Source organism: Telopea speciosissima, unplaced genomic scaffold, assembly GCF_018873765.1.
Source record: "Telopea speciosissima isolate NSW1024214 ecotype Mountain lineage unplaced genomic scaffold, Tspe_v1 Tspe_v1.0107, whole genome shotgun sequence".
NCBI classification, from domain to species: domain Eukaryota; kingdom Viridiplantae; phylum Streptophyta; class Magnoliopsida; order Proteales; family Proteaceae; genus Telopea; species Telopea speciosissima.
This window is the reverse complement of record NW_025317443.1, coordinates 80,353-100,021: the sequence shown is the minus strand read 5'-3', so window position 1 is coordinate 100,021 and position 19,669 is coordinate 80,353. Positions and strand designations below refer to the sequence as shown.

At 40.6% G+C, this 19,669-nt stretch overlaps 2 protein-coding genes across 2 annotated transcripts; both read right to left on the bottom strand.

The window, feature by feature from the left end:
* Positions 1–1,302: 1,302 nt before the first annotated feature.
* On the bottom strand, positions 1,303–11,328 carry LOC122647648 (probable ATP-dependent DNA helicase CHR12). The gene is made up of 6 exons (XM_043841007.1): positions 10,926–11,328; positions 9,478–9,634; positions 5,222–5,286; positions 4,282–4,476; positions 2,518–2,667; positions 1,303–1,875 (listed from the first exon to the last, which is right to left on the bottom strand). The coding sequence occupies exons 1-6, from the start codon at positions 11,151–11,153 to the stop codon at positions 1,387–1,389; spliced, it is 1,284 nt and encodes a 427-aa protein (XP_043696942.1). The 5' UTR covers positions 11,154–11,328; the 3' UTR covers positions 1,303–1,386.
* Positions 11,329–13,950: 2,622 nt separating this feature from the next.
* Positions 13,951–19,182, bottom strand: LOC122647649 (chloroplast stem-loop binding protein of 41 kDa a, chloroplastic). Its single transcript, XM_043841009.1, has 6 exons — positions 18,733–19,182; positions 18,513–18,634; positions 16,095–16,197; positions 15,163–15,301; positions 14,471–14,748; positions 13,951–14,213 (listed from the first exon to the last, which is right to left on the bottom strand). The coding sequence occupies exons 1-6, from the start codon at positions 19,123–19,125 to the stop codon at positions 14,031–14,033; spliced, it is 1,218 nt and encodes a 405-aa protein (XP_043696944.1). The 5' UTR covers positions 19,126–19,182; the 3' UTR covers positions 13,951–14,030.
* Positions 19,183–19,669: the final 487 nt, after the last annotated feature.

The window sequence follows — 19,669 nt, the reverse complement described above, 5'->3', positions numbered from 1 at the left end:
AGCTTCACAAAGGAGATCTGTGTAGGTGTGCTCTCATAAACAATTGGAGGAGCTGTGAGAGGGGGCTGTGAAGCAGCCGAACCAAGCTCAGATGTAGCTGTATCAACCATATTATATGGGAAGGAACACTTGACCATAAAACAGATAACAAACAGCAGTTGGGGAGTACACACTCAACCCAAAATAGAAGAGTCCAATCACCAAACTGAAATTCCAGCAAGGAGAAACCAGAAAAAAATTGGGCAGAACTTCACCCTAACACTTTCCAAGAAGGAGAATCCACTCAAACCAGCTCCAAGACCTCACTAGAGGTGTCCATAATCATCCCACAAGCAAGAAGAAAGCCCATATTACACAAAAGGCAAAACACAAGCAACTAGTAGCAGTCTCTGTTTTACCTGGGCAGAACAGCAGTTCATGAAACTGAGCTATGCTCAAAAGAACTCAGCAACCAGCAAGAGGGGACACAAGAGGCATGAAGAAGAGTGGGCTGCTTTATGGTCCAAATACATGCTGAAATGCAGATGAAACAAGGACTGCAACAGAGAATTGGCGGAAGCCCTAGCTGAGTCTTAGTTGTCTTCAAAACTCCATAGAACCTTCAAAGCAGCTCAAATAACTTCATCCATCATTGAAATAGGTTGTGTAGAACCTTTCTCAGACCATCTCAGCAAACTTTCTTTACATAGGGTCCTTCTCCTTGGAATCCCTTGAGCTTTCGGATTCCAAAGAGAGGAAAAGAATGAGAGAAAAAAAAGAGTAATGCGACTCTCAAACCTGTGGTAGCTCTGATACCAAGTTAGATTTTAGGTTTAGTTAGAAGAGAAGAACAAGGTGAGAGGAAGGAGGAGACAAGGAGAAACAAGAGAGAATATTTCAGTTGAATTTGTTGTGTGTAGGAGAGACTTCTCCACACTCTATATTACTTAAATAGAACTAATGACTTATTACATCCATCTCCCTAGGGAGGTAAAAGGTAAAAAAAGACAAAAGATAAAATACATAATAAGGCAACTAGTCCACAGTCTAGTTCCCAAACTACCCCTGTTACATATCTACTAACAACTCTAACACCTCCCCGGACCCTGCAGTGGCGGGAGCCTCATGTACTGAGTACACCCTTTTTAATCAACCAGTGTCATATCTTATTCAAATGATCACTAAATTTTTTTTTATTGCCTTTTTTTATTCCTAATTTTACTAGCTAACATCATAGTAAAGCTTGAATTACTCTCAGCCTCCTGTTTTGCCAAGTTATTCATATTAATGCAATGCCAATTAGACGGCCATGAAGGTTTTGCAAACTCAATGCTCAATTCTATTGCTATTCCATTTCTTACAATGCAATAGAAAACAAAGTAATAAAAAAGCACATTGAAGTAAAGCTTAAATACATGAAACACAAAGGTCTAACATAACTAAAAGCCTAAGAAGATACAGAAGGCAGAACAGTAAGGATTTGTTCTTTACCTTCTCCTGAATCGAATGAATGACAGAATTATACTGCCTCTGGCCTTCAAGTAAATCACTTGTCTTGACATGGTGATCAGAATCTAAATCAATCAGGTCTATGTCTTCATCAGGGAGCAAATCCCCAGGGGTTTTACTCTCAGAAGCAGACAAATGCAAAGGATTGTCTGTCACTGAGCCTTTCAGAGATTCCTTGCCATCAGAATGTTCGGCATCTTTTTGCCTTTGAACTGCAGCTCCCAGACGAACAAGAAGCTCATTGGTTTTCCCTAGAAGCGTTGTCAGTCGTTCATTCTTGCTCTCCTCCACCAAACGCATGTACGCTTCTTGGTCATCAGCTTTCAGTGCTTGGAACCTCAATTTCTCCGCCCTTGTAGCACGTTGCCTCTGCCTTCCATGCCATGCCTGTTATGAAATTTGAAAATGTATAATGACTCCTTCCATTATAGGATTAGAAAAAACAATACTAAAAACCATTTAGTAGTTTTATTTACTTTCTGTGAAAAGTAAGCACTTTTATTCCCTCTCTCCTGTCTTCCCCTCCCCCTCCCCCGCCCTCTCTCTCACCCTCTCTTTTTTGGTGAATAAGTTTGTCTCCTTAATGCCTTGGGAACGAATATCTCAGGAGCTTCACTATCTAATATCTATTATTTTATTATTTCAATGTCTCCAACAAAAATATTAATATTATAAGGTGGAGAAATATCTATTAAGTTCATAAAGACATGAATACTGCCAATAAAAAAGTCTACTTTCTCTAAATGGTAGAAACATATCTCACTGTAGAAGTCTTTGTGACATCAATGTTTCAATTGTTTGCTATTCCTTGATGTTATCCCATCACTAAGGGTAATGAAGGATTGGCAAGTAGGTAAACGTTGAAAAGATAAGTGATAAACTACTAAATCATCCAATTTCAGAGTATTTCAATTTCTAACCTTTTTTTTTTTAATTGCAAGCATAGCACAATGGAGGGGACATGTAAGAGTTAACAATTTGATGAGAAACATAAAAACCAGATTACGGAGAAAGCAAAAAAATACATGCCTGAACCCCATCATTCCTTTGTTTCCGGCGTTTCAGAGCAGCTTGTGCTTGCAATTGAAACTCACGAGCTGTATTAAGAAGGTCTGCAAAAAATTTCCTTTTTTGGGTCTCCATTAGATTCTTTTCTTCCTCCTCTACCCTTGAAAACCTCTGCAGCAAGGAGATTTCATAGCAGTGCATAATAAAATATTAGGAGGAAGAGAAAAAGATTATGTAATTTTGGGTTGGATGAAGCTCATAGTCCCAATTTCACAGCCATAATATGCATGGGAATAGCCAGGCAGGAGCCACTACTATCCCTCCAAGTAAATAGTAACCTCTCTCCAGACAAAAGTAGAGCAGGCACAATGGTTATAACCATCAAGATAGGGGTGCCAAAACCAGGCCTGCACTGATTAACCCAACTGGAATCGACTGTATAAACCCGAAACCAGACTGATTGTTTAATTAATTGGTTGGTCTCCCTCCGTCCCTCCTTCCCTCCCTCCCTCTCTCTCTCTCAGCGGCTATAAGCAAACACATGGAATTTCACCGGTTCCTAAGAAGGCAATTGGGTCAGACGGGGGTTCATAGACCACATCCAGCCTCAGCCTCTTCGCCATTCCTCCAAGCCCCATGTCCCTCCGGTGTCCCCTGCTGGGATAGGATTCAATGCGTCAGATCAAATCTTCCTCTGCCATACTTGGTCTCTCTGACTTTGCACCCCTTCCCCTTTCAAAACCCTAATCACTCAGACGGCAGACCAACACTCTCTTATGAAATATATAAAACCCTGAAGGCCTGAACACACACCACAGCCAACAACCACGTCTGTCTTCCCAAGCAGCACAGAATTCATGTGTTCGGCTACCCGCGACAGCACTCTCAAGCATGAAACCTTCCACAAATTCTTTGAATGCAAGCTTGTGGAGAAGAACCGGTACCTGCAAGAGCTCCTCTCTGCCTCAAACTAGGTGCGCACGTCTCTCTCATCTCAGACCATCATACCTCGGAATCCAACACTTCCACACATATAAACAGCAAGGACTGATTACTTGAAAAAAGGAGCATCCCAGTGCACGAGGCTCCCACTACTGCAGGGTCTGGGAGGGGCAAATGTACAGAGCCTTACCTCGTGCTGCGGAGAGGCTGTTTCCATGTTTCGAACCCACAACCTGATGGTTACAATCCCAACTTAACCGTTGCGCCAAGGCTCGCCCACTGGTTGACACCCCTATATCAAGATTTAGGCCTGAATACTAATCGACTGTTTATTTATTGGTTACGGTTTAGGATTTGCAGACCGATTACCCCGTGCTGCGGAGAGGCTGTTTCCATGTTTCGAACCCACAACCTGATGGTTGCAATATCCCAACTTAACCGTTGCGCCAAGGCTCGCCCACTGGTTGACACCTCCATATCAACATTTAGGCCTGAATACTAACCGACTGTTTATTTATTGGTTTCGGTTTAGGATTTGCAGACCGATTACATAAATGGTTAGTTTCAGTCTTGGGCTTCAGCTGTGCAGGACCGATTAAGGCCCGACTGGTTGACACCCCTATTTCAAGATATAGATCTGTCAAACTCTTTTTCACCATCCAAAAGAATATGATAGATCAGATTATTTACAAACTCAATCTTGTTTAAGCAGGTCAAATTTTCACAAGAAAGACCTAATTGAAACCAATCAAAAAGCAGCTCTAACTCCTTCCATTGGAGCCTAGCCAAACTCCTTAGTACTAGAGAATCCATGGGAAAAGAAATAATGCATGTACCACTAACCTCTGCATCCCGTTTCTTTCGCAAACGTTCATCAGTCTCCATTGCAAAAGCATCTGCCACGCCATACATGATAAAAGGGCGACACAATCGCATCATTCCCCAATCGAACAATTGCTTCTCAGGATATGCACATTTCTCACGCAGCCAATACTCTAAATTCACATCAGTTCGGACCTTGCTTTGCAACTCTGCTAGCTGGTAGAAAAAGAATCCTTGGCCATAAGGACAGAACCCATGTCATCCCTCCAGTCCTTATAGGGGAAAAGGGTTGGAGAACAAAAAACACCATCACATAAAGCATTCAAGCCCAGTTCTTGTAAAGGTACAATATGGAAGCAAGGTTCGAAATTTCAGATTTCGTCCCCATTTTTCCCTCAGCCACAACCGAAATATTTCTGTAAAATTTTGGTAAATTTTGATAATCATTTCATTTCAGTTTCTTGAGTTCAGCAATTTTTGGCAGTATTTCGCCAAATTTCGAACCTTATTTGGAAGTTCACCATAGTGCAACAACACCTTTTTTGTGACCTTTTTTTTTTCTTTTTAGGTTTACCATATTGCAATAGGTGAAGCTGTAATGGTGTGATACTGTAGCCATCAATTGGTTGAGAACACCTCGTACAGTCTGTTTCTCATTTGCAATCATCTGCTTTTTATGGATGTTAACAATGCTTCTCAACTATAAAAATACTTATGAGATCAACAAGAGCATGGACAAGGGGGATTGAATTGCAATACGCAGCATGTCTCTTGCTGAATCAGGGAAATTAGATTAATAGAAAGATTAACATGTATCTTCTTTTTGTTTGCTGAATAAGAGAAAATTAGACTTAAGAAAGATCAACATGTATCTTCGTTTTTTTTTTTTTTTTTTTTTTTGTTTTGGGAGGGGGGGGGGGAGGGTTGGAATGAGTGGACAGAAGTTTAAATTAAAGGTTACCTTTAGCCCATAGAGCTCAAGCAAGCACTTCGTTTGCAGGATTTCACCTCTACTTGAAGGAAACTCTGGTTCATTATAATGTCCAAGTTAGCTTTGGAAACAAAATGCCAAGATAAAACCTGGAAAACAAAGAACATATAGTTCTACGTGGAAACATACATTTTTGATACTTCACATTAGCATAAAAAATAAACAATGTATGCACTTCATATTTGTGTTTGGGAAATTTAAACATTTCTGATGCCAGAAAACAACACTCAACAGAAACTTGATTGAGAAGCATGGGATGGTAAATATCATGTAAGTGTACAAGCTAAGCAGTAAATTTTTTATTTTTTTTGGATGACTAAAAATTCATTACCAAAAGAAAGAAAGGGGGGGAGGGAGAGGGAACAAACCAGCAAGAGCCAGAAACAAAGCCCAACCAAAAAAGGCCAGGACAAGCAAAAGAGGGGAAGAGCCCCAACAAAATCAGCGAACTAAAGAAAGGGACAAATACAAGGACTTCAGGAGACAACCAACACCAACCTCGACGAAGACACTCTATCCCGGATCCAAAGGCTCATGGCATAGGGCATGGTCTCTGATGTCCAAGCTCAGAGGCAAAATCTTTTCTGGACATTTCATGCGTAGGCGATGTAGGGGCGGATTTTGGGAAAGGAGGGGAGATGGGGTTACGACCATGGTACAAAATTTCACGATATATTGCCGATATATCGCGAAATTTCTGTAATTTCAGTAGGGCCGAGGCGAGATGTGAAGGCGAAACCAAAAAAGACAAAATTTCGACGATATTTCGTAACATTTCGGGACATTTCGGCGATATACCGAAATATCGCCGAAATGTTACAAAAGACCTCACATGACTCATTAAACCATGGTTATAAATACCATATTTTGCCAGCTAACAATCGAAATATCAACCGAGAGCTGGGCAAAAGCTGTTTTTGGCTAGCTATACTCGTTACTTCTCCGAAACTATACCGTAGTCCACATATGTCCTTCAAACAGAGAGCAATGGACGTCGACTCCAGTGAGCCATGAGTGGGGTTGAGCCAAGAAGGCACAACAACTATTATTAGCACTTGTGAGTTGTGACTTGTGAGTCTTGTTAGTCTTGTCTGTTGTAAGTTATAAGTTGTAAGTTGTGATTTCACTGATTTGTGAACTTGTGAGTTGTGAGTTGTGACTTGTGACTTTGTGTATTGCCTATTAAAGTATTGACTATTTAGCTATTGAGTATTGACTATTGAGTCATTGACTATTATGGAGTTTATGAGAATATGATTTATGAATTATGTCTTATGAGTTTTAATTAGGTTGTTTAAATTTCTTTTATGTCTTTAACTGCCTAATCAATTTGTATTTAACTATTTATATACATTAGGGTCGGCAACCGTATACTGTCAATCAAGGGTGCAAGCCCAAAACACCACTTTAAGTTCATTTTTTTGCAATATGAAGGTTTAAATGTGTTTATTTAGCTTAAATAAGGGTGTCCATGAAGTATCAGGCCTAGATATGGCCAAAAAACCCACCGAGATGAACTCCCGAAATATTGCAGAAAAAATGCACTATTTCGGCGAAATTTCGCCATATTTCGGATATGTAGGCCTGAGATACCGATATATCACGAAATTTAATACCTTGGTTACGACAACGAAAGACTCTAAGGGCCGGGGGGCATAAGACTGGGTCATAGAGGGGGTTAACCCGATATTAGAGTTTAGGCCCAAACAAGGGTGGGCTGGGAGGGATGGGTTAAAGCAAAGGGGCAGTTGGCAAAAAGGATCAGGCCTATGAGGCCCATCAAGATTAATCACAGGGTAGTGTTAGAGGAATTAATCAAAGAGGATTGGGAGGTGGGCCGGGCTAGAGAGGGAGAAGGGACCACAGGGGTAGCGTTAGAGGGACTCACCAATGGGGTTACGATAGGATAGCCGGATAGGGAGAGGATGGGGAGAAAGAGGATCGAGGGCCCAGAAAGGACTTAGATAGACCTTTGAGAAAGTGGGTAATCCCCGGGTTCAATGGGGCTAGGCTGGGAGAAGTCAGAGGAGTAAGAGCATGCGCAGAGGAAGGGGAAGGGGAGGGGGCTTGGACAGTCTGATGAGGAACAGGGGAGACTGGCAGAGGATGGCGACAGGTCAATTGGAAGGGGAGATGAGGATCAGAGGTTGGTTCATCAGGAGTTGGGATAGCAACATCGTTGCAAAGACCAGTGGACAAGAGAATGGTGATTCGATTTGGACCAGCGGTAGCCGATAGAGGGACCAACGGACTAGATGGAGGAGGACCTCGGAGAGAGCCTGAAGCCGGGAACTCTTTGTGACGGGATCAGTGGTATCTACTTCTACTCCGGCCACGGCTAGGCCCACAGGAAGCAGGGTCTGCCGGAATGGTCAAAGGCAGAGGATAAAAAGAGTGGCCAGAGTCTTTTTCCACAGGGACCTTCGACGAAAGAGATTTAGGATCAACTTCGCACACAACAGGGTCTTCATCACACACAGCAGGGTCTACATTGCACACAGTAGTAGTAGGGAACTTGGGAGTACAGGCTTGGGTTGGATGTCCAAATGCCTTGCAAAGGAAACACTGGCCCGGAAGCCTTTCAAAGTGTATCTTCTGATGGAAAGAGAAACCTTCGTCATCCATGACAGTGACTGAGGATGGAGGAAGAGCATCGGCTGAGACCTCAACGCAGATCCAAGCAAACGACAACCTATCTATCTTTTTGGTTCTCTTACCGGAGTAAAGGGGTTTGCCGACGACTGAGCCGATAATGCTAAGACCCTTTTCACACCAGAAGAGGAGAGAAAGACCTGGTAATGTGATCCACAGAGGTATGAAGTGCATAGTTATCAAGGCGTCGCCATGGCAACGCCATAGGGTCCAAGCTCCTTGGTCGCCTTAGACGCCTTGGGCGCCATGGCGGTGTTGCCTTGATTTTTTACCTTTAAAACGCCATGGTCGCCTCCCCGCCTTGATAACTATGATGGAGTGGAAATCGACCTTGTTGAGTTGCAGTTGGTGATCCTAGTGTCCTAAGAAGATAGGGGTTTTCCCCACATGCCAAGGGCCACCCTCAAGGGCTTTCAATTTATCATCTTCTTCAGAGAATTTGGAAATGAAAACTCCATTTTCTAAGAGGAAAATATCCATGGTTTAACCATTGCTTTGTTAGAGACGACTTCACAATATTAAAGGGAGGTCTGCTCCCAAGGAAGTGACCTACCAAACAGTTCATTCATTTAGTGATTTCAGTGTCAAGAGGCCAACAATTTTGTCACCAACAATGGAAGGTGGGACGAAGTGGAGAGGGTAACCCTCCCTAGCAGAGGAAAGGGCAGGCTTGAAAAGAGAGTTCCAGGTTTTTACACTGGAGACGGAGGGAGGGGGGAGAGTTGCAGAAGAGATCTGGAGGGGTGGGGGGTTGGGGGAGGGAGGAACCGATGGGCAGGGCCACCAGAGGGAGGTCAGACATGGCGAAAGGGTTTCACATTTCCCCCAAGCAAGCGATGTAAATTTGTTTTTCCATTCTTGAAGCTAGGTTGTCCAGTAAAAGTTAGAGAACCATATTCGATATAAATTGTCTGACTTTTGTTGCTCAGCAAAAGATTAATCCAGATCAAACATCCTGCAGAAACAGCAAAACTTGAGCGCAGAGCATCAACTGGAGCACATCAAAACCTGGCAAGATACTTTGCCAAAGCATACATCCATTACCAGCATAGAAATCAAGATTTTAGTGCAAGTAAACCTAAACATTGTCTACAAATGGGAATAGCATTCTGTCAAATATTCAGAGAATCTTGTCCAGGAGATCTCTATTGCCAAAATATCAGCCCAATTGGATGACCATAACTTCCATTCAGAAGACCTTTTCATTGGATGGTGCATCCCTTAACTCTTCCAATAGTTGAAGAAAAAGATATCAAATAGCTTGAATTTTCATTATTAACTACAAAAACACAAGGAAAGATATATTTCCTGAATACCCAGAAGACAACCATAAGAATTAGCTGAATGATCTACAGAATATTTTCCATCCATGTTAAAATAAAGAGCCTAATAATTTCATCTACAACCATCCTACTAAATGTAGCCAGTAAGCACACATGCAAGTTGAAATATAACAACACTCAAAAGAAGATTAGCCATCAAGAGCCAAGAGAATACGCTTCAAGTTGTCCATGAACACACAAATAGAAATCCTAGATATGAGAATCATAACAGGCTAGCAGAAAAAAAGCAACCTTCAAGCTCAGTTAAACGGTGCTGAATGTGGCTCTGTAAACGACTTTCTTTTGATTCCCTCAACTTTAAACCTGACATGCAATTTGGACGTTGCTTCACCAGTGCCTCCTCAAATTCTGTAATTAAAGCCCCTCCATCAAAAATCTGATGACCACTCTGCCACATAAAGGTCCATAGAGATTTTAAATTTAGAGACCAATCAAATATTACAATAATTAATTCAACACTATCAGAGTAAATTAGTGTCATATATCCTTGAAGACAACAATGATCTAAACAAATTGGTCCTCACTTCATGTTCATTAGATACGTTAGATGTTAAAAGAGGTTTAACTGATTCACAAAATGAAATACCATGCTTGGACAACAAAGTAAACCAAACAAAAACTATCATTTAAACAAGTGTTCCAAAACATTTTTTTTGAGTCATCCAGGCTGATTCATTCAACTTTGTCATCCAATCCCAAGAACACATGGATTGACACTTCAGCACAGTTACTTTTTTTTTTTGGGTCAGATCCTACCGAGGGCCCATAGGCCACTAGGGGTACAGCCCAAGAGGGCTGCCAGGGTGGCATCCCAGCTCCAAGAGGAGAGGACGGCCAAGGGTGGTTGAGGGGGGTTGGGAGTCGAAAGCTCATTTACTTTACTTGTGATAGAATGGGACAGAGGATCAGGATTCATGTGGCTGACCCTAGAAGTATTGGGACAAGGGAATAGTGATGTTGCCAGATCCTCTTGGTTAGAAATCCCTACAAAATATCCAAATTCCAAAAAGACGTTATCTATTTCTGTGATCGGTAACCGGAATTGAATCCATCACAGTATTCATCATATCTAAAGGGGCAAATTTTTGCAAATAGTCACGTATGTAGTTGTGTTCATAGCTTCAATGCTTTCGAATGGGTTTGCCCGCGCCCAACCAAAACTAGTACAAAAACCAGAAAAGGATAATTTTCCATTAACCCGAAAATTTCAACATGGCAGAAAACATGTTCTTCACCCCTACCCTCCAACTTACAAAATCTACCAAAAACATTAATATAAACAAAACCGATGTTTTAATCTCCGCATATTCCACGTACCCATCAGACATTTCAAAAGAAAACACGCAGTCAAAGATTTCACACGGAAGAGAGAAAGGAAAGCAGAAATGGCCAAAAAATACAAGCACACCCATTCTCATCAAACTCGAATTCTACCCCACAAGAAGCGAAGGAAAACAGCCAACGAGACCGTCCCTCACCATGCACCGTGCAATAGCATCGTGCATAAAGAATCAGGGCAGCTCTAGAAGAAAACCTAGGCCCTTCTAGGGCTCCCCGATTCTAAACGGAACGCAGTACAGAACAAAGCAATGGTTAGAGCATCGCTCGAATCAAACAACACAATCCAATTGAACCAAAGGAAAAAAAAGAAGGCGAGAAGAGCACGAGAGGATACGTACCGAATCATCCTCGGAGAGGCGATTGCCATCGCTATTGTGGGCTTCAACGGTGATGCCATGTTCCGTACTGTTATCGGAATCATCCTCGTTAAGGTAGATAGAGCAAACAGTGTCAAATACCTCGGGAGGTAGAGGGAGGTTTCTGGAAATGAGATTGAGGGCGCAGATCAAGGTTTTAGTCTTCTGAACCAGATCGAGGGAAGCTCTATTCTCCACCTGAGCCACCATGGCGGGAAAGAGACAAAACGGATAGTAACGAGTATTTGAGATTTCGAAATTATAAAAACACCAACGGTTTTCTCCCTCTGCTTACAATCTCTCTCTTTCCCCCGGTCGGTTCTCGCTTCCTTTCACTTCGCACAAGCCTTCTCTCTCACACACACACACACTCTCTCTCTCTCTCTCTCTCGCCGTTGGTTAGTATCGGGCCATAGCCAGCGACGAATTACGCAAATTATCCCTGAGTTTGTAAGAAGTGACTAGAAATACCCTAAACTCTTGGAATGACTGAAATACTCCCAAGTGTCGCGATTTTTTTGTCTTGGTCTGCGACTCTGGATCTAGTCATCTAGAGCCTTACGTTATGTTTGGTTGGTAAGAAAAGGAAAAAAAATAATGAGAAGAAGAGAGATAAACTGAAACTCATCATTGGTTTAAGGGAAAAGGAAGGCTACGTGGCACCTGCGCCCAGAAATAGGAAGGGAGAAATGACCTCCCTGCCCCTACCTGAAATGAAAAATTCTCCCTTATTGGATGTCTTGTGTGCACGTTTTCATTAGCCTCGCGTTTGTGTACGACCACATAGCGTGGCAACGATCCCCCTTGGTTTAATTTATCTATTTCTTTCTAACCAAACACACCCCAAGTACCACACATCTTATGTTCGTAGGCCCTTAGGAATAAATATGACCAAAGATTTATCAAAAAAAATATGACCAAAGATCAACATTTTCATACGATTCATGATCACAAGTTCATAACCGCTTTTTTGGATAATCAATCTATATAACCACCTGATTATTTTAAAATTAGGGAACCGTTCTCTGCATGGGAGTGTGGGTACCACGCGTGTGTGGCAGCCAATTAGAGCACACAGGTTGGCACATTGAGGGTAAAATTCTGCCATTGGTCATTTCCGCCCTCCAATGTGTCTGGGCGTGGCCCCTATTTCTCATGCAGGGAACTTCTCTCCTTTAAAATTAGTAACAATCTAGGGAGGTGAACAATGTTGCCCACTCCCTAGCCAGAAAGGTAGTGTCTTTGACAAGAGAGACATTGTGGCCAAACTCCTCTCCTTGGCTCTCTGAGATGTGTAATCTGGAGGCCTTGAGTGTATCTTGCCTCCCTTTTCAATGAAATTCCCATTACCAAAAAAAAAAAACAAGGACATAGTTTTCTTAAAGAGAAAATCTCATAATCCATGGGTGTGGTGGTTGGATGGGATTCATGGAATAGTGATACAATAAAGGGCAGAGGGAATAATGACACCCCAATTATTCTTAAGGGTCTGGCTCTATTGTCCAATGTATTACAAACTAACTCAACACATATGAACGAAAAAGTACTCGAACTAAGCTGATCCGATTCAGATGTGGATGAACCTGAATTTTTTTTGTTTTTTAAGACATGAATTTATGTTAGTTGGGATAATCATATTAGGGTATTGTTATGTGCATAATAGGATTTGATCTAGTGTATAGGTTGGGCCAGCCTAGTATGGGGTAGGTTAAAGGATTTGATATAACATGTTTCATTTGCTTTAGACCTCTTGATGTATTGGTTAAGTACCTAACATTTTTTTTTTTTTTTGTAAGAAAATACCTAACATTTTTTATTTTTTTTGTAAGAAAATACCTAACATTTTGGTATCACAATCGGACACCACGTCACGGGTTTGAGTCACGAAAAGGGCTACTTTGAGTAAAGAGAAAGCCGTCATGAAAGGGCTATCTATCACCAGGAAAAAAACCCTGAAACAGAGTAGAACCGCTTGAAAAAGGCTACCTACCATCAAAGTGAGAGCCGTCAAGGTCGACGGCTGTGGAAGCATGGTGGTCTGTTATGTGCCTAATGGAATTCGATCTAGTGTTTGAACGTTAGATTGGGTCAACCTAATATGGTATTAGGCTAAAGTGTTTGATTTAATGTGTTCCATCAACTTTAGAGCCTTTGGCGTATCGATCAAGTACCTAACAGGTATCCTATTTTTTTTTTTCACTTTGCATGGCACCACAGCCTACCTAATTTTGGTTACATGGCATGTAATGTGGCAATTTCCGATGGTATAAATAGTAAAGGTCCATCTTGAATTAGCTACAAGTAAAATTTGATGGTCAAACTCAATCGTATGAAGAGATCAATTAATAGCTCAATAATCAAAGGTGAGAAGTATTTCTTTAAGGGGAAAAAAAATTCCAATTGAAGAATTATCAAACTTGGATGGAAAGTTGCATCATAATGTTGAAGGGTCTAGGATAATTAAATGGTTTGATTGTGGTTTTGTCCAGGTTTCATTCAGATGACCTTGGTTCAACATGAGGATGACCAACATGAAAGCATGACAGTTCTTCTACAATCCATCCCAGTCTAGTTTCCAAAACATTGCTCTCTATTCAGTAGATCATGTTATCAAAATAGAAAAAAACTAATCATATCATCAAATTGTTGTGGACAGGGTAGACCCCAAAAAGTTTACCTATTCACATGTTAAATTTCAGTTCAATCAAAGTTGGCCACATGAAAAAATAAAAAGCTTTAAAAATCAAAGACTACCAAGAGAGTGCAGATTATTGCATCAACTGCAAAAGGATATGGCTAATCAAAACCATATCGATCCTCTCTATCAGGGTTTCAAGAATTAGAATCAGATCAGTCAAATCGGCCCTAATCCAGATTCCAGTCAATCCATGCTGGGTTTCTAGGGTTCAGGCTGATTCTGGCCGATTCTGGCAGCTGAATCAGAATCAGCCGACCTGATTCCAAGTTTAAATACAAGATAATGCATATACAATAATGAAGTGAAAAAAAAAAGTGCTACTCAGGCCATTGTGTGATTTTACAAGGTCTTGTAAAATATCTATGAGCAGTAATACTCAGGTTTGGCCTTTACACTGGTACTGCAACTTTAAGAGAATTCAATATCTTATCATCAATGTCAAACTTCATGGACTTCTTGTCTCGACCAATCTTTACATACTCATCAAACCTCTCCTTCAAATCTTCAGGAAGGTTAGTGGTACTGCTCCACCCCAGTATCTCCTTGGCAGCTCTTGGCTCTGCATAGAAGTGCTGTGCCACAACAACCATGCAAAATCAACTCTCATTGTACAGGGATAGGATGTTAAAGTAAAAGCCAATGAATATAAAATTCTATTGGAAGTGACCAAGCTCTCTCTCTCCCAAAAAAGAAATTTTTTTTCTGTGCAGGATCATCAAGGCATCAACTCTATGTGTCACTAAGCTATTTGATACAGTTCTTGCGGTTTAAACAGAAGATGATCTACACACTTCTGCCCTTTTAATGCAAGTGCGTGCAAAATGCATACCATATTACGAAAAGGAAATGCTTTCTTTGCATCAATCCCAACAGCTTTTGGATCATAATGAACAATGTCAACAGGGAGACCAGCAGCCTTAGCACAGAGTTTAGCCATTCCATCCAGAGTTACAGCACGGTCAGATACACAGTTGAAAATGTTTCCACTTGAAGCATCTGGATTCTGGACAGATAGGGTAAGCATGGAAGATAAGTCCCTAACATGGGAGATGTTGGTGAGTTGCATTCCTGAGCCAGGGATTGGAACTGGTCTGTTCCGAACAATTCCTGTTGTAAGTAAAATTCTTCCATGTCAGATTACATAAATTGAAGAAAAAAACACATGTACTTCTTTACATTTGTAATCAGTTATGCTTATTGTAAATACAAGAACAATGTTTTTTATAGTCTATTTTCAGTATATGCCAAAAATGTAACACTAAAAGGCTAACTAGGTCCAGTGAAAAATGATTTAAACCTCAGACTCTGAATTAACTCCTTCCTCCCCAGTCTCAACTAGGCTTCTTCGAATTCTAATCTTAGCCCAGCTGTTTTTTTTCTCTCTATGAGACAAGGCAACATATAATCCAAGTGGGAATTTGTATCAAACAAGCTGGATAGAGGCTACTGAGTTAAATGATATTAATCTGTCACAATTCAATGTGAATTGAAATTATTATTATATTGTTGCTTGCTACTTACGATCAAAGAACCACTCCTCGCAATCTTTGTTGTTTCCAGATCCAATCATGTATTGTGGACGGAATATGGCCCAACTACTGAAAATCTCTGATATGTATTTTTCCACTGCAACATGACCGGCATCAGCTTTAACAACATCCTGTACCATATGAGAATTCATTTAAGGAGACGAGATCAAGATAAACTCAACTTAAGATTAGCTGTCTAGCTCATGAAGAGGAAACAGAAGGCAAGTCAGAATTCATCAATGACAACCATATTAATGACCAGGAACCCCTAATAAGTTATAAAAAAAAAAAAACTTTAAAATGATTGGAAGCCTACATGATGGAGTCTTTATCATGGAATGTGCAAGCATAAATCTTACATATTATACCCAAAGAGAGATCTCATATCCCCCCCCTCTCCCCTGCCCCGACTTTTCTGGTATCCCTACTCCTGTATATCTTGCCAGTTTAGGGCAGGTTGCCCCTTTCTTTCTCTTTTGCACTAATGGAATCATACTTTCATACAAGTTAAACATCTTCCACAGTTCCTGTTTTGACATATCTCAACATTGTCATTTGGTTCCAATGCAAAGACAAGAAAATTTGTGAAATTTCTGGTTCCAATGCTAAGAGAGAAGTTCCAGGACATCACCAACTTATAGTATGAGACTTAAGATTTTTCCTCTGTAGAATGATAACCAGGACAGTTCTTGAACTATAAGATGCCATAGTCAAGTTAAACAAGAAGAATTACAGTCAAAACACACCACTGTGAACCCCTCTGAGAATTGTTGTAATAATAGAATCTAGTGAATCTGAATATTAATCAATTAAAATTGATTCAGGATCCAAGTAATGAATCACAGACTATGCATCCAGACAAAATGTAAATCTAACCATGCAACAGAGAGTTTGATGCTTCTGGAAATAAATCATAGAACATACCCCTTCAACATGAGGAGGCTCTTCAGTTGGCTTGTAAATTCCAGCACTGCTGATGAACAGAAATTGCTTGACACCAGCACTCTTGGCCCAATCTGCCACAGGCCTGTGTTTGAGAGTCGAAATTAGGAAGACTTTACAAGAGATTGTGTACAGGAATAACACTGTTGTATGCATCTGTGTGCATGTTTGGGGATATACAGTCACATCAACAAGGAGAACAAGAGATGGAAGAGACAAAGAAGGATAGAAAATTTTCATATTTGTGTCTCTATCCAGGGAAGCCTATGCCATCAGGTAAGCAGAATTCATCATCTTAACAACTAAAAAGGTCTGAAAAAAAATTATAAGGTCCAAGCATTAATGTACTTCTGCCACCCAACTTAGAAAGAGTTTGCTGAGGAATTAACATGAAAACTGTGATTTATCTTCATTCATGGAGACTAATGTTACCTATTTGACACTTCATTTAAAATTAGAATAGTAATTATGCAGCTTCTCCTTATTTTCTTCTTGAGACTTCATATATATATATAGATGCAAATCTTCTAGATGCCCTGAAAGTTAACATCAACACCAGCGGTTACAAAATGAAGAAGGGATCTATTCCCATTGCAATAGTCCACCGCATCCAGTATAAGGCCATGAAGATTGTGAGATCGACGGTTGATCATCAAGTACCTGTATATCAAAATAGCCAACTAAGCTTGTCTCTGAAGCTTACCCAATTCACCCAACAAGCACTAGTAAGTTAAATCTTTTCCAAGTGCTTTGTTTGTATTATCTTTCAAGCTTCTGTTCAAGTTTCCCATTCTCTGTTCGTATCAAGTCCACTTTATATCATATTTGTAATTCAAGATCTCCATTAATATAAAATTTTATCAAAGTTTTACTTCTATATTTCCATATCTACTTGGTCTGCACAACCGCCTACTAGTCAACAACAGAAGACTACCTGCAAAAAGGTAGGTCGCTGAGGGTTACCCCCTCTGAGTGTGAAAAAGGATCCGTACTGGATCATCAGCACCTGCTAAGCACCCACATCACTGCATAATTTTATTGAGCATCCTGGTTAACCTACTGGTATCAAAGCCAAGTCCTATTTTTCGGCTTTTGCATCTTTGTATTTTCCTCTCCTTTTATTTTACTGTATACCGTCCTCTGGGAGTTGCGTTGGGGGTTTTCGTTGCTATCTGGAGCCGTATAGGGCAGAAGTGTGTAAGTCCCTATACCGTCCTCTGGGAGTTGCGTTGGGGGTTTTCGTTGCTATCTGGAGCCGTATAGGGCAGAAGTGTGTAAGTCCCGCTATCGGTTGTTAGTACTAAATCACCCTTCACCCTTTGGTGGCTAAAGTTTGATTTCTGTATGGGGGGATAATACCGATAACCATGAGTCGAATAACAAGGTCTATGTCTTTGCGCCTTGTAGGCGAACCTAGTTCGCACAGTAACGTCATCAGTGATGAAGTTTTCACAGGTGATCTTGACCAGTCCCTTCAAAATTGGACGATGCCTAAAGTCCCAACCAAAGAGGTATACAAACAAGATTGGTACAGTTTTCGCGAAACTATCAAGACTGTTGAACAAACTATTAAATATATATATATATATATATATATATTTCTTGTTAGAGAACTGATTTGCAGTGCATGTCTTCCCCTGAATTCTATGTTTCAACTTCTTGTATTAATAAAGTTAGTGAGTAATTTGAATGAGCAAAAATGTAAAACTTCACAAATGTGTGTGTGATGATCTTCAATTACCATTATCACATACAAGAAGAAAGTTTCTTCACCATGTTTCACTCGTAACAATAGAAACAAATCAAACAAATGAATTTCCTCCTACCCCTTTTGGTTAATCAATCATTTGAAATTATTTTTAAATTTTAACCTAATACCTAAAAATTCAGATGCTCAAAATCCAAGAGGTTTCCCAATATCAATTAGCATTGCCATATGATAGCCAGTCACTATTTTCTTCCACTTTTCTCTTCTAAGTGTATTCCTTTAAAGCTTGAAGGAAAATTTTATAAGACAATCATATGACCAGCTATAATGTATGGTGCAGAATGTTGGGTAGTGAAGAAGCATCATATAGATAAACTATGTATAGCGGAGATAAGGATGTTGAGATGGATGTGTGGCAAAACTAGGAAGGATAAAGTAAGGAAAAACCATATTAGAATTGATTTGGGAATTGCCCCGACACATGATTAGCTCCAAGAAAGTTGTTAGAGGTAGCCTAATCATGTTCAACAGAAGCCTTCGGATGCACCAGTACGGAAGAGTGATTTGAGTCAAAATAAAGGAACTAAAAGAGCTAGGGGCAGGTCTAAAATGACCCTAGGAGAAGTAATGAGAATACAATCTGAAGGGAGAAGCAGTAATCAAACTCAAGAAGAGAATCATGAAGAACAAACCTCACGGCGTCCAAATCCTTTCCATTGTTGTCCAACACAACATCGAAAATCGCCCCTCCAACAACCTTCCCGACCTCAGCTGGATCTCCCCACACTGTACTACCCCCAGCACTCACAATCTCCTGAAAATTTCAAACCCTAATCACAAATTATTCCCCAAAAGAAAACCATTACTCTCAAAATTGAAGGAAGTAGACCAGATAAAGAAAGGAAACTTAACAGAGAATCTGTTGAAAGGAGGCTTCTTCATCTTGTCAGAGTTTTCATCTCCAACAGTCATCACCGTAACATCATGACCAGAACCCAGAAGCTCCTTAGCGAAGTAAAACCCAATAACCGAATGCCCACCACTGTTAGTGTTGACAATGAGAACCTTCTTCTTCTCAAAAGTTGCCTTGACACTGAAGGATGAGAAAGAAATGACTCTGGAATTTATCGGGGACAGGAGAAGAGGAGAAGAAATGGAGAGAGAAGACGAAAGATTAGAAGACTGAGAGAAAGAGTATATAGACGAGGAAACAGAGAGACGGGGATGAGAAGAGATTGTTGATGAAGGAACATTAGAGGTTGGAGAGGAGAAAAGCAGAGAAGATGGAGAGGCAAAAGAAGCCATTTCTTGCTGCTTCAACTTTCCGGTTGTATGAGAACCAGAAATTTTGATTCAAAGATAAAGCCACTAACTTTATATATAGACTTGGAGATTTACCGTTAATTTGCCCAGGTAACTTGGGGAGCTGAAGGCAGAAGCTAGAGCTTTACAGTTATAAATATTGGGGGGGAAAATTTAATTACTTGAGTCCTGATTCCTTGAAGCCAGCATTAACCGAAGAACCCAAACTGTCTCTGGCAACCGTTGGATTGTATTGATTAAGATCCATGGTTTGATGAATAAGTTTTAAGACTTTAGATTAGAATGTTCAGAGAAATCCTTCTCTACCAAAGGCTCCTCCACGGCTCCTAATCCTTGCATCCTGAATTGGAATCGGATCAGCCGAATCGGTTATGAATCGGTCGATTCCTAATCATTTTCTTTATTATCCATCTTGAATCAGACCATTTCATGGGCTGATTCTCAATTCCTGAACCGATTTGGATCCGATTTAGATCGGAATCCTTTCTAGCCGATTCCGTTTTCGATTCTGAGTTTTAAAACCTTG

Bases quoted from the DNA above. Each gene is read 5' to 3' on its own strand.
- LOC122647648 (XM_043841007.1), bottom strand. From the start codon at position 11,153: ATGGTGGCTCAGGTGGAGAATAGAGCTTCCCTCGATCTGGTTCAGAAG. The intron at 5,287-9,477 runs GTTGCTTTTTTT...ATAATGAACCAG, and splicing joins CCGTTTAACTGAGCTTGAAG to AGTTTCCTTCAAGTAGAGGT. The intron at 1,876-2,517 runs GCATGTATTTTT...ATTTCATAACAG, and splicing joins AAAGGAATGATGGGGTTCAG to GCATGGCATGGAAGGCAGAG.
- LOC122647649 (XM_043841009.1), bottom strand. From the start codon at position 19,125: ATGGCTTCTTTTGCCTCTCCATCTTCTCTGCTTTTCTCCTCTCCAACC. The intron at 16,198-18,512 runs GTTTGTTCTTCA...TCTCAAACACAG, and splicing joins AAGGATTTGGACGCCGTGAG to GCCTGTGGCAGATTGGGCCA. The intron at 15,302-16,094 runs GTATGTTCTATG...CATATGGTACAG, and splicing joins AGCCTCCTCATGTTGAAGGG to GATGTTGTTAAAGCTGATGC.